Source organism: Camelus ferus, chromosome 9 (genome assembly GCF_009834535.1).
Source record: "Camelus ferus isolate YT-003-E chromosome 9, BCGSAC_Cfer_1.0, whole genome shotgun sequence".
NCBI lineage: Eukaryota > Metazoa > Chordata > Mammalia > Artiodactyla > Camelidae > Camelus > Camelus ferus.
Genome location: NC_045704.1, coordinates 19,762,157 through 19,776,642, shown reverse-complemented (window position 1 = coordinate 19,776,642; position 14,486 = coordinate 19,762,157). Strand labels below are relative to the sequence as shown.

At 38.1% G+C, this 14,486-nt stretch overlaps 1 protein-coding gene across 1 annotated transcript in view; it reads left to right on the top strand.

The window, feature by feature from the left end:
- Positions 1-14,486, top strand: part of ZNF573 (zinc finger protein 573) — a 52,839-nt gene that overhangs the window by 18,528 nt on the left and 19,825 nt on the right. The window contains 2 exon segments of the mRNA XM_032487409.1: positions 4,092-5,128; positions 5,130-5,540. Of these exon segments, the coding sequence (XP_032343300.1) occupies positions 4,092-5,128; positions 5,130-5,540 (1,448 nt within the window).

The window sequence follows — 14,486 nt, the reverse complement described above, 5'->3', positions numbered from 1 at the left end:
AGTTTTTGTGATCAGATGACATACTCTGTGATTTTGATCCTTTGAAATCTGCTGCCAAGTATATGATCTCTTTTTGTTGCTGTTGTTGATGGAGGTACCGGGGATTGAACCCAGGACCTTTACTCTACCAGTGAGAGTTATACCCACCCCACTGTGATCTCTTTTTATAAGTAATTTGTCTTTGCCTGAATAGGAACTGAATTCTGTAATATTTAGCTTATTTCCATAGATTTCCAGATCCTTATTGATGATCCGCTCAGACTCTGGACTGTGTCAATATTTGGCTTATTTGTTAACATGCCATGTTAACAGATGAATACAAAATTAATAACCCTTATTAGGAAATCCTCTGTATGCATTGTAGAAAATAGAGACATAAAATTTATTTTCAAAACATTAAAATCTCATATTCCTACCACTTTAACACTTTAGTGGATTTACATACACACATGCATATACATGTTTTTCTTTTTACCAATGTGACATCGTCTTCTTACTGTTTTATAACCTGACTGTCCTTGTCATTGATTTTTCTATTTCTATTATATTTTGATTTTATTGCATCTTCAAAACCCAAATCCTATTCGTAGGATAGGTCCAGTTTGACTTGTTCAGATCAGTATCCAATGCCAGACTATGCATTCCAGCTGGTTATCCTATCACTGACATCTCTCTTAATCTAACACATTCCCTTTATTTGTGACACTGACATTTTGAAGAGACAAGGCCACTTATATTTCAAAATCTGTCATCTTCTGTACTTGTGTGGATACTGTCCATGGTATAATTTAACTTAGTTTCTATCCTTTGTATTTCAGTAAATTGGAAATTATTTTCAGTCTTGAGGGATTTATGTCAAACATTTGCGGCTGAAGTACATCACAGGTGGCATGTGTACTCCACTAAAAGACACAATGTGTGTGGGGTCGCAGCACTGGTTTTGTAACGTGACCACTCAGTTAGGGTAACAGTTGGCTTCCTCCATTGTTCAGTTACATTCTTCCTGTTGTAACTGAAAAGAAGTCTGGATTATCTTGCTTTGGCATCACAGCAGCCATCAGTTCTATAAGCAGTTCCTCTCCTCCTAGTTTTAGCAACATCCTTTATACTTATCTTAATAAGATTGGGAATTGTTAGGTGGTTTTTAAAAAAATTCTATCATGATTTCTAGTTTTTTTATTGACATGATCAACTGGGGCTCTGGTTACTTTTTTTTTTTTTTATTGAAGTGTAGTCAGTTACAATGTGTCACTTTTCTGATGTACAGCATAATGTCCCAGTCATGCATATATATACATATATTCTTTTTCATTAAAGGTTATTATGATATAGTTTCATATTTGGTTACTTTGAAATATAAATTGATGGGAGGGGGCAGGAAAATATATTTTACTTAATACTGATAATTATAAAGTTTTTAGTAATATACTATTTAATGAAAAAATAACTGAAAATGGTTTCTGTTTTCTAAAGAATCATTATATTTTTATCTTTTATTTATTTAATGTGCTTAATCCAACATAATTTTTCTGCTCTTTCACAGTATTGGTCATACACAGCTTAATACTCAGACACATGGTTTTTTAACAGTCATAAATCTGTAAAATTTTCCTTTTTTGGCCTAAGTTTTATGAGACTTATCTTGTATCCTCCCTGCCCCATTCTTTGAATTAAACATTTCTTTAAGGATTTTCTGATCCATAATAGTACTAAATATTTAGAGATGACAGAGTAAATGATCACTGTGCTTATCCTTCTAGCCTTTTTGACAGTTTTTCTATTCTGTGGAGACTGATCTGTTTAAGATTTTTGTCTTTTGTAGAGTTGGTTTTGATAAATTATGTTTATGTCTTTTACTTTTACAATTTCTTTTTTTAATTTAAGTACAGTCAATTACAATGTGTCAATCTCTGGTGTACAGCACAATGTCCCAGTTATGCACATGCATACATATATTCATTTTCATATTTACTTTTATAATTGCTTAATATTTTATAATCCACTCTTTTCTCAATTAGTTTACCTAGTGTATCATTGCACATTGATTTTTCTTATCAAGGAGGTACCTTTTACAATTTATGTGTTGATTCTTTTCTTTTCCCAAGCTCATTTCATTCTGGTTCTTATCCTTATTCTTTCTGCTTTCCTTCAGTTTACTTTGATTTTTTTTCTAAATTTATAATAAATTGTATATTAAATTTGTGTTGAAGTGACAACTTTTCTCTGAGCAGTATAGTTGGAAGTTGTACCTACTGAAATGTAGTATTTTCATTGTTTGGTGTGTCCATGCCTCTAGTTTCACTGTTTATTTCCTAGTATGATAAAGATTGTGACTCTATTTGAATTTTGACTGCAGACAGCTTTCGGGCTCCACTTCTCCTGCCCCACTTTTGGGAAAGCTGATAAAAAAGCCTGAGTGCTCCCTACTTCAGTGCCAGTAGGCAATTCAAACCATGCAAACCATGTCCCACTGCAGGAACCCTCAGCCCTGCACCACACCCTCACCACCATAAAAAAATCCCTAAGTCAGTCTCTTTTCCAGATCTCTCAAGTCATCTTCAGACCAACTTGGGAACAATCCTGCTCTCTCTGGGAAGCCTTACTATACAAGTAACAAATCTTTTCACACCTTCTTGGTGTATGTGTGTGGCATTCTCAGTCTTGACTCCCAAGTCCAATTTGGTGTGGGTATGCATCCTTCCTCTGCTCCACTACATTTAGTTAAAAGAAAATGATTTTTCTAGGTAGACAGAGAGCACTTTTTTTCTGATGTTGCTATTATTTTCAGTGTTATTCTTTGAGGTCAGAGAAGGTGTCACTTCACCTGTTTTACACATCCCACAATGGATTCACAGAAAAATACTCTTCGCCCTTGACTCGTGCGCCCCTCATTCTGCACTGATATTCCTTAGTCTTTCCCTAAATCTCGATTGCCATCTTCCAGCTTGTAGCTAATACTTCCTTTTATGTACAGTTCCAAGCACTCTGGTACCCCCACACCTCCCCCATTTTATACTTTACTTATTCTTTCCAGCCCTTCCAAATGGAAAGACTTTTTTAAGGTTTCCTTTTGAATATGTATCTGTGAATTGTCTAAAAAAGCATTGGAATGCTTATCTGGGAAGTATAAGAATGGTTGGCCTTGACAGTAAGGGAAAGGAGGAGAGGACATGTGGGAAAGAATAGGTACCAACACATATTTAGCACATTTAGAATAGATGAGGAATAAAAACCCAACTGAAGATCAGTAAGAATAAATTATTCAGCACCTATGATACATCAGAACCTTGTCATTCAGTGATAAAGTAATGAAGGACTATGTCTTAGGGAAGTATAGGGAAATGAAGAGAGTATCATAAGGAAATTAATGATATGATAGTTGAAATCAGAGGTATGGTGGAAAAAATTAAGTGCTAAAACGAAACAACGAAAAAGACATGCACATACTTAGCGTTAGCAAGTACAGTCTTCCTGAGGGACAGGACATTCATCCTGATACATAAAGGATGAGAAGGATCCGGCCTACAGAGTGCCCAGGTCCAAGGGTTTCGACTGGATGAAATAGTCTGTGGAAAGCATTAAGTGATAGGGAAGGTTGTACCAGATCCTAAGTGATGGGGGATAGCAGAGGGGTCAGGGTTTTGACATGACACCATGTGGGGAAGCAGAAGCCCTGCCGTCCATGGGAGTTTGGATTGTATGAGAAGAGCAAAGAGAAATCACTAGAGAAACTTGGGATGAATTCTTAAAGTTTGATCTGCATCTAAATCAATGATAGAAAATTTCAGAATAAAGGGTTCTTCTCTTCTTACTTCTCATCTGGTTAGTCTGTGACTGTGCCAAGATAGCAAATTTCTAACAATTTTGCTAAACTTCCGATTCACACCTAAATTTCAGTAACTTCACCATGTTACATAACTTCTCATATATCTATGAACTCTTTTTGGGCTTTTTAAAATTTCATTACCATATTTTAGAATTCTGGAAGCACTTCACTTATTGAGAGTGTTGGTTCTTATTTCTTTCATAGAAGGTTCATCTTCTCTGGGATAAGAAATACAGATATTTTTTGTTTTCTTCTTTTGTTTCAGATTTGGATTTACAGTGTGAGGTAAACAGCTATGTGGAAATGCCCACTTATGAAAAAGACATATCTCCCACACAACATCAGAGCATATATAACAGAGAGAAACACTATGAATGCAAGAAATGTCAGAAGAAGTTTGGTGGTGGCTATCAACTGATTCCACATCCCAGGTTTCATGTTGTTGAAAGACCCTATGAATGCAAAGAATGTGGGATGAACTTTCGTAGTGGCTATCAGCTTACTCTACATCAAAAATTTCATGCTGGTGGGACAGCCTACGAATGTACAGAATGTGGGAAGAACTTCAAAAGTGGTTATCAACTTACTGTACATCAGAGATTTCATACTGGTGAGAAAACCTATGAATGTAGGGAATGTGGGAAGGCCTTTATTTATGCTTCACACATTGTTCAGTATGAGAGAATTCACACTGGAGGGAAGCCTTATGAATGTCAGGAATGTGGGAAGGCCTTTAGTCAAGGTGGACACCTTCGAATTCATCAAAGAATTCATACTGGCAAGAAACCCTATAAATGTCAGGAATGTGGGAAGGGTTTTAGTAGGTGCTCAAGCCTTGTAGAACATGGACAAATTCACACTGATGAGAAACTATACATATGTGAGAAATGTGGGAAGGCCTTTAGAAGGGGTCATCAATTTACTATCCATCAGACTGTTCATACGGGTAAAAAACCATATGAATGTAAAGAATGTGGGAAGGGGTACACCACTGCCTCATACCTAACTTTACATCAGAGAATTCATAAAGGTGGGAAACCATATGAATGTAAGGAATGTAGGAAAACTTTTACTTTGTATAGAAATCTTACTCAGCATCAGAGTATTCATACTGGGGAGAAAGTTTTTGAATGTAGGCAGTGTGGAAAGGCCTACACTGCTGGCTTGAAACTTTCCCAACATCAGAAAACTCACACTGGTGAGAAGCCCTATGTAGGTAAGGACTGTGGGAAGGCCTTCAGCTTGCACAGGTACCTTAATCAACATCAGAAAATTCACAGTAGTGTGAAGCCCTATGAGTGTTAAGGTATGTAGGAAAACCTTTACTTTCTATAGAAATCTTACTCTACATCAGAGTATTCATACTGATAAGAAACCTTTTGAATGTCAGGAATGTGGGAAGACCTTTATACGCAGTTCACACTTTACGGCATATCAGAGTATTCACTCTGATAAAAAACCGTATAAATGTCAGGAATGTGGAAAGGCCTTTAAAATGTACGGATACCTTACACAACATCAGAAGATACATACTGGTGGGAAACCCTATGAGTGTAAGGGATGTGGGAAGGCCTTTAGTCGTGCTTCAAACCTTGTTCAACATGAGAGAATTCATACTGGCGAAAAACCCTATGTGTGTAAGAAGTGTGGGAAGGCCTTCAGATATGGTTCAGCCCTTAAAGCACATCAGGGAATTCATACAGATGTGAAACCCTGAGGACATGAGCAATAGGGGAATGCCTTTAGGTATGGCTTGGACTTTTTAAACATCAGACAGTTCACGCTACTGGTAAGAAATGACTGAATATGTTTGTAGGTATGTCTTTACCAAACAAGAGAATTCATAGTACAGCTCATGCCACTTTAGAAAGCCTTCAGTGTCACTCTTGTTTTAATGGAATGTCTGTTTAAACAATGGCAAATTAAGAAAAGGGAATCCCAATTTTCTTCATGCCTGTAACTTGTGCCAACTAAAAACTGGCACTTGCCATCTGTCTCTGCAAGGATGGAATCATGAGCTGCTGTAGCCACTGACCCTCAAACACCTTGAAAGGAGTTCTGGGTGGAGATCAAGAATGTGGCGCTCTGCGCTCGGGGAAAACTGGTAGAACAGGCCTTCAGATAGTTAGATACTTTCAGGAGAAGATTTTGTAAGTCCAAATTCTTGCATCTCCTTATATCTAGAAAAGCACTAAAATCACTAATGGTGACAACCGCTCCTTGTGACTAGCAGCAAGCCTCTGCCAAAATGTGTGCTTGGCTGCATATACCCCACGTTCACTACAATCATATATAATACTGACGTTCTCCCCTGCCCCATGGGAGCAGTCCCTCAGTGCTCTCTGAAATGCTGTCTCCTGGGCTATAGTCCTCATTATGCCCCAAATAAAACTTTACTCACAACTCTCATGTTGTGCATTTTTTTCAGTTGACATTTGCATGGCATGGATTTTTAATTAAATTTGTTAATTTAATGGTTAAAAAAAAAAAAAACCTTCCATGTTAATTATCAATGGCTATGTTACAAATTACCCCCAATCTTCCTAGCTTATCACAACAATAAGCAAACCTCACAGTTTCTACGGGTCAGAAAGTCAGGAGTGATTTGGCTGAGTGCTTCTATATTAGGTTTTTCATGAGATTGCAGTCCTCTGAAGGTGTGGCTGGGGCTGAAGGACCTGCCCCACGGTGGTTCACTCATAGTGGATGCTGGCCTAGAGAGTGAGAGTGTCAGGAGAAAACCATCCTCATCCACAGTGGGCCTGATGTAAATGAAATCCTGGACTTGAAGTTGATGCTGTGAATGGGTGAGACTTTTGAGGCTTCCTGTGCATACCTTCCATGTGGTAGGAATGTAGTTTGTCCTCACAGGGCCAATGGGCATGTTTTTAAAATATATCCACAAATTATTTGAAACTGCACCCTTCAAAACTGAAGCCTGATTCTTTTCTGTTTACATGTGGGCTGAACCTAGTCACTTGCTTCTAACCAGAAGCAAGACAGAATGTGCAAGACAGCTTCCTCCCGGGGCTGCTGCTCATTCTCTGTCGGTCATATCAGCTCTTCTCTACCTTGGGCTTCAGCTGAGGCTACTGACAGGCCCCTTTATGGGAACTTCACTGAATGGCCATTCTCTTAGATATCATCTTAGATCTTTCTAACATCTTTTTTTTTTTTTTCTTTCTAACATCTTAACCAAGGGTATTTTATCCTCGTACTCTGTGGAGGCCCGATTACCTTCTGGGAGGAAAATAACTGATATAATTGACCTGCTCCCTTTGTAAATAACCACCACGTTAATGCTGGGGCCATGCTTCCCATGGGCTGCCCCAGCCAGTTTTCTGAGCACAATGAGAGTATTAATGCAGGTCAGTTTTTGTGAGTCCTGGACCTTCTCAAGTGGGCAACTGAATCAAGAACTCCTCAATTTGCCTGGCCTGAACCCTGTCTTAGAACTTCACTGCCCTTTACATACTACACAATAGTTTTGCCACACTATCTTTTTTCACCCTCTCTCCTTCAGAATTGTCAGACTTGCATCCCAGCCTGTAGACTCTAACTACCCTCCCTGGCTCCCCGCTTTTTCCTTTATAGGTAGTTTCCTCAATATCCTTAATGTATCTGATTCTTTGTTGTTACTTGCTTTTCAAAAGTTTGAGATGAACACACACCTTCTACTTACCTTTAGATTGTATTTTCCTAACAGCGCTCTGGATTTGATCTTTGTCCAGAGGCCATTTCAAAAGTTCAGTATATTTGCATACTGGAGAGGCTGGGGATTTCAAAGCCAGCAAGTCCTGTTTAACAGCCCTTCTTCAACTTATCTCACTTCTTGCACTTGAAGCAGTAAGAAGGTAGGTGGCACTGCCGCACTCTACCTGCAAGTCTCCTTGGCTAAACTGCCCAGTTCATTAGGTATATTTTTCACTGTCCACGTTATCACGTGCAATGATATAGAATAAACTGTCTACTACTACAGGACCACAAGCTTGCCTCTCCTCGCGACTACAATGAAACCACAACTGAATGCTGAACAACCGAAATAAGACTGGAACCTAGCAAAAAAGATCTTCTGCAACTGGAAACATAAAGAGGGAGCCCCAGTGGGACAGTAGGAGGGGTGTCCTCACGATATAATTGGGCCCCATACCCCTCAGGTGGGCGACCCACAAGCTGAAGATTTGTTAAGTCACAGAGGCCCTCCCACAGGAGTGAGAGCTCTAAGTCCCACGTCAGGCTTCCCAGCTTGGGTTCTGGCATTGGGAAGAGAAAGAGACCCCAGGACATCCGGTTTTGAAGGCCAGTGGGGCTTGGTGCTGGGTGCCCCATGGGACTGGTGGACACAGAGACTTCATTCATTTGGGAAGTGTACAAGGAATCTCATGTGCGCCAGGTCTAAGGGCAGAGGTAGTGATTTCATAGGAACCTGGGCCAGGCCTGCCTGCTAGATTTGGAGGGTCTTCTGGGGACATAGGAGAGGACTGTGGCTCACCCAGGGGACATAGAAGCTGGTGGCAGACATTCCGGTAATGTTAATCTACATGAGCTTTCCTGGAGGCTGACATCTTGATTGGATCATTAGCACCAAGACCTAGCCCCTCCCAACAGCCTGTAGGGAAGCCTCAGGCCAAACAACATACAGGGTGGGAACACAGCCACACCCATCAGCAGACTTGCTAAGCCACAAAGGCCTCTAGACACAGCCCTACCCACCAGAGGTCCAGGACCAAGCTTCACCCACCAGTGGGCAGGCACCGGCTCCTCCTGCCAGGAAACCTGCATAAGCCTCTAGTCCAGCCTCATCCACCAAGGGCAGATACTAGAAACAAGAAAACAACAATCCCAAAGCCTGTGGAAGGAATCCACAAACACATAGAAAGATAGATGATATGGGGTGGCTAAGGAATATCTCCCAGGCCAAGGCACAAGGTAAAATCCCAGAAGAAGAAATAAGTAATGAGATATGCAGTTTATCTGAGAAAGAGTTTACAGTAATGATGGTGAAGATGTTCAGAGAACTCAAGAGAAGGATAGATGCACAGAGTGAAGTTTTTAGCAAAGAGTTGGAAAATATAAAGAATATCCAGAGGTGAAGAACAAAATCACTGAAATGAATAACACACTAGAAGGAACCAAGAATAGACTAAATGAGGCAGAAGAACAGATCAGTGAGCTAGAAGACAGATTAGTGGAAATCACTACTTCAGAACAGAAAACAAAAAGGAATAAAAAGGAATGAGGATAGTTTAAGAGAACTCTGGGACAACATGAAGCACACTAATATTCACATTATAGGGGTCCCAGAAAAAGAAGAGAGAGTGAAAAGACCTGAGAAAATTTTGGAGACGTAATCACTGAAAACTTCCCCAACTTGGGAAAGGAAACAGTCACCCAAGTCCAGGAAGCACAGAGGATAACACACAGGGTCAACCCAAAGAGGAATACACTAAGGCACATAGTCATCCAATTGACAGCAATTAAGGATAAGGAAAAAAATATTAAAATTAGCAAGAGAGAAGCAACAAATAACATATAAGGGAACTCTCATAAGATTATCAGCTGATTTTTCAGCAGAAGTTCTACAGGCCAGAAGGGAGTGGCATGATATATTTAAAGTGATGAAAGGGGGAAACTTACAACCAAGAATAATCTATCCAGCAAGGCTCTCATGCAGATTTGAGGGAGAAATCAAACCATAAGAAAAGAGAACAAAAAGAAGAAAAAAAAAACCTACAAAAGATTGCTTTGGGTGTTCTGGGTCTTTTGTGGTTCCTTATAAATTTTGGAATTGTTTGTTCTAGTTCTGTGAAGAATGTTGAGAGTATTTTGATGGGGGTTGCATTGGATCTGTGGATTGCTTTGGGTAGTGTGGCCATTTTGATAGTGTTGATTTTTCCAATCCAAGAGCACAAGGTATCTTTCCATTTCTTTGTGTCATTTTGGCTTTTGGGGTATAGGTAACCTCCGTGATGAAGTTTATTCCTAGGTATTTTGTTTTTGATGTAAATGAAATGTTTATGCCAGAATAATAAAATTCTGGTTTTTGAAGTGGAAAAAAAAGTGAATGAAGGGCCACAAATGGCAAAATATCCTTCTTTCTTATGGGTGAGTTGTATTCCATTACATTTATGTATGCTGCGTCCTCACTATCTATTCAACTGTTGATGTGCACTTGGGATGCTTCCATGTCTTGAAAATTATAAATAATGTTGCTGTTAATAGCAGGGTGTACGTATCTTTTTGAATTAATTTTTATTTTGCAGTTGGTTTTATTCCTCTGATAACTGTATAATTTTAAAAAGCTGAAGCTCTAAATGTTCTTAGAAACAATGAACAGTACATATATGTAAATTAAAAAATATATGTGCAGTGAAAAAAAAAAGAGCTATCAAGCCATGAAAGACATGGAAGAAACTTAAAAGACATATTAGTAAATGGAAGAAGCCAGTCCGAAAAGGCTACAAACTGTACAATTCCAACCAAATGACATTCTGGAAAAGGCACAGCTACAGAAACAATAAAAAGATCGTGGTTTCCAGGGGTTTGTGGAAAGGGAGGGAGGGAGGAATGAATAGATGGGGCACAAGGGGTTTTTAGGGCAATGAAATTACTCTGTATGATACTATAGTGGTGGCTACATGTCATTATGCATTTGTCAAAACCCATAGAATGTACAACATCAAGAGTGAACCCTAATGTAAACTGTGGGCTTTGGTTGATAATTGTGTCCATGTTGGTTCATTGATTGTGCCAAATATGCCACACTGATGAAGGAGTTGAGAGGAGGGGAGTATATATCTGTGGGTGGGGAGGGCTATGTGCAAACTCTGTATTTTCTGCTCAATTCTGCTGGAAACCTGAAACTGCTCTAAAAAATAAAGTCTATTAAAAGAAAAAAACTGTCTACTACTACATAACAAGAATTCCCCTTCTTCCAATCTCCAGTGACATTTTCCTCATTTTTTGGTAAACCTTCACTAGTAGGCTCTTCAAAAGCCTCAAGATACCTGCTAACAGTATCTTCAAGGCCCATCCAGTTTCCATTCACTTTGTGAACACAGAGCTGCTGTGATATTTTTAGCACTGTTTCAGTAGCAACCTCATTTAGGTACCAAAATCTGTGTTAGTTATCTCTTGCTGCATTCCCCCAAAACTCAGTGGCTTAAAATCTTGAATGAATGTGTATTTTTCTTTGTTTCTGTGGGTCATGAATTTGGGGCAGCTAAGCTGGGTGCTTCTGGTGTCGGGGGTCTCATGAGACTGCAGTTACCTAAAGGACTGACTGCGGCTGGAGGGTCTGCTTTCAAAGACGGCTTAGTCATGTGGCTGGTAAGTTCATACTAGCAAGTTATTTCCTCTCCAACAGGGACCTCTCCATATGCCGCCTGAATGTCCTTGGGACACGATACTTAACTTTTCTCAGAAGAAGGGATCCTTGTTATCATCCAGCTGTGGCAGTCACTTTTGCCACATTATTTTCATTAGCAGCAGGTCACTTAGTGTAACCCATATTCAATAGGAGAGGAATTCAGCTTCACCTTTTGAAGGGAGGAATGTCAAAACATTTGCAGACATACTTCAAATCACCACACCTTCCAAGACCACTCAGTGATTGTTGTACTCTCAAAAATTAGTAATAAACAAACTTGCTATTGTGATGTACGCAGAAATGCTTGTAACCACAGTACATACTTTACCTGTCACTGCCATTCTACCATCTTACTCCCTGTGTGTCACTGGCAGAGATAATTATCATCTACAGGCATCATTTGTAAAATGCTAATCAGGAACCCACACGCTGGTCACACTATGGGGACTGATTAAAGTAATGCTTGTAAAACTAAGAGTATCTGGCATGGAGACTGTGTTCAGTAAACATGAGCTATTGGTATCATCATCATTATTTGTGTTAATAGTTAATTTTTATGAGTAAGTTTCTAATGGTTTAATTAATTTAGCCCCTTAAAGCCACTTATCTGTTACTAAATTTTACATAATTTGGGAAGTAAGTATATGGTTTAGTGTGTGTAAAGACTGTGATAATAGCAAAAGTTCATATTCTCTGTTCATAATTTAAGTAGGAGTTACTAACCGAATAGTAAAAAACCAAATTGTCCTCTTGGAAATTTTTCCTAAATTTGTAATGTAAGTATTTATTTTCTCAACACTGTCTATTCTAGGTTAATACACTGCATTTGGTTTTTTCTTCTCCAAAGTTGTAACCCCACTTTTTTATGTCTTTGATTTTTTTCATAATATGTCCAAAGAGTCCCACATTCTTGATTTGTTTCTTCATAGCATAATTTAACTTACTGATCTGTATCTCATTTTTCCTATAAATTAGAAAGTATGTCCAGAAAATTCATTCGGTTGAGATTAAAAATATTTGGCAAGAACATTTCATGACTTATTCGGCATACTTCTGAAAGCACAAATGTCAGGTTTTAAAAACTTGATTCATATTGTATTGATACATTCATTTGAAAACAGAATGCATGCAGAAAACGAGCATTGAGACAAAATTTTGTTGTTTTCTTTATCTCTCTATCTGTGGCACCTATACAATGCCTGTTAAAGGCTAGATAAAGCTTTGGACAGAAGCAATAGTTAACTTATGAGGCTGGAACTAAGCAAAATAAACTCTGTATCGATATTAATAAATCAATAAAACTAGATAAAGAGATTAATGATTAGGGAGTAAAAATGTGTTTATTCAGGCCCCTCTGCCCCTGCCCTTTCTGTGGAACATGAACTAAATCAGTAAATAAAGTCAGGAAACTAAATGATGACACTATTGTAGAATCATGAATAACAACAGGGATTGATAGAGATAGAAGACATTTAACGTTAACTTAGCCCATGTTTATACCAAAATGCTTACAAATCTGATACATCTTTAGAATGAATTATATTTGTAAAGAATGTTGTTTATCAAACATGACCCTGTACGATGCAGGATATCTGAATTGTCAAAAGACAACTGAAAATACGATCTCTGTTCTTAAAATGTACAGTCAAACTAACCACTCTTCAGTTAAAACATCAAGAAGGATTTTCTTCCTAATAAAAGTTTCCATCCATGGTTACATGTTTAATAAAAGCATTTGATAAAATTTAACACCCATTTATGATAAAAACTCTTACCAAAGTGGGTATAGAGGGAACATATCTCTACATAATGAGACCTATTTATGACAAACCCACAGCCAGTATAATACTCAACGATGAAAAGTTGAAAGCCTTCCTGCTAAAATCTGGAATAAGACAAGGATGCCCACTCTTGTCACTTCTATTGAACATAGTAGTGGAAGTTCTAGCCACAGAAATCAGGCAAGAAAAAGAAACAGAAGGGATCTAAGTTGGAAGAGAAGAGGTAAAATTGTCACTATATGCAGATATGACATGATACTATATATAGAAATCCCTAAAAGCTCTGCACAAAAACTACAAGAGCTGATAAAAGAATTCGGCAATGTAACAGGATACAAGATTAATATACAGAAATCAGTAGCATTTCTTTACACTAACAATGAAATATCAGAAAAAGAAAGTAAAGAAACAATCCCTTTTAAAATCACATCCAAAAAAAAATAAAATACTTAGGAATAAATCTGACCAAGCAGGTGAAAGGCTTATGTGGAAAACTACAAAACATTGATTAAGGGAATTAAAGAAATGGAAAGACATCCCATGCTCTTGGATTGGAAGAACTAATATTGTTAAAATGATCCCACTACCCAAAGCAATCTACAGATTTACTGCAATCCCTATCAAATTACCCAGGACATTTTTCACAGAACTAGGACAAATAATCCTAAAATTTATATGGAATCACAAAAGACCCAGAACTGCCAAGGCAATACTGAAGCAAAAGAATGAAGCCAGAGAAATAACCCTCTTAGACTTCAGACAACACTACAGTGCTACAGTAATCAAAACAGCGTGATATTGGCACAGAAACAGACATATGGATCAATGGAAGAGAATAGAGAGCCCAGAAAAAAAGGCACAGACTTACGGTCAATTTCACTGTGTCATGTGATTAAGCCCCAGTGGGACAGCAGTCACCTCACATGATATGTAATTAGTAGGCTTTTTCTGAACACATACTACTGTTACTTCCAGCTGAAGGTGTGTGGAATATTTCTAAATGTTTTAAAACTCAATTGATAAGTATTTAGGCTAACAACAATTTTTCACTCAAGTCAAACTCTAGCTTGAATAGTGTGAGTTTCAGATGTAATTTGTAAACAGTCTATAACTGCAGTCATGGCTTTTATACAATTGGACCTTTCTTTACTAGATAGTGCTCTTTACTGTTGTAATTTAAAATCTGATCAACTGGCAATGTAGGGACTGTAACTCCACTTGTCCACTTAAAAATTTATTTATTTTTTTAACTAGCCCATTAAGTATCTTGTATTTATTGGCCAAACATGTTACTTGCTGTGACTTGACTTTCCTATTTATTTCTTTTGTCTGTTTTCTCAATTTAATGATTTATAGAATACACACATATACCCTGGATCTTCAATATTGCCAGTTTTAATTATCCAGTCAATTTTTCATTTGTCTAAGTACGAAGAATGTAATGTAACAAAAATGTAATATGACTTCACCCATGTACGATGTTAGTCAACTTAACACTTTATTGGACAAC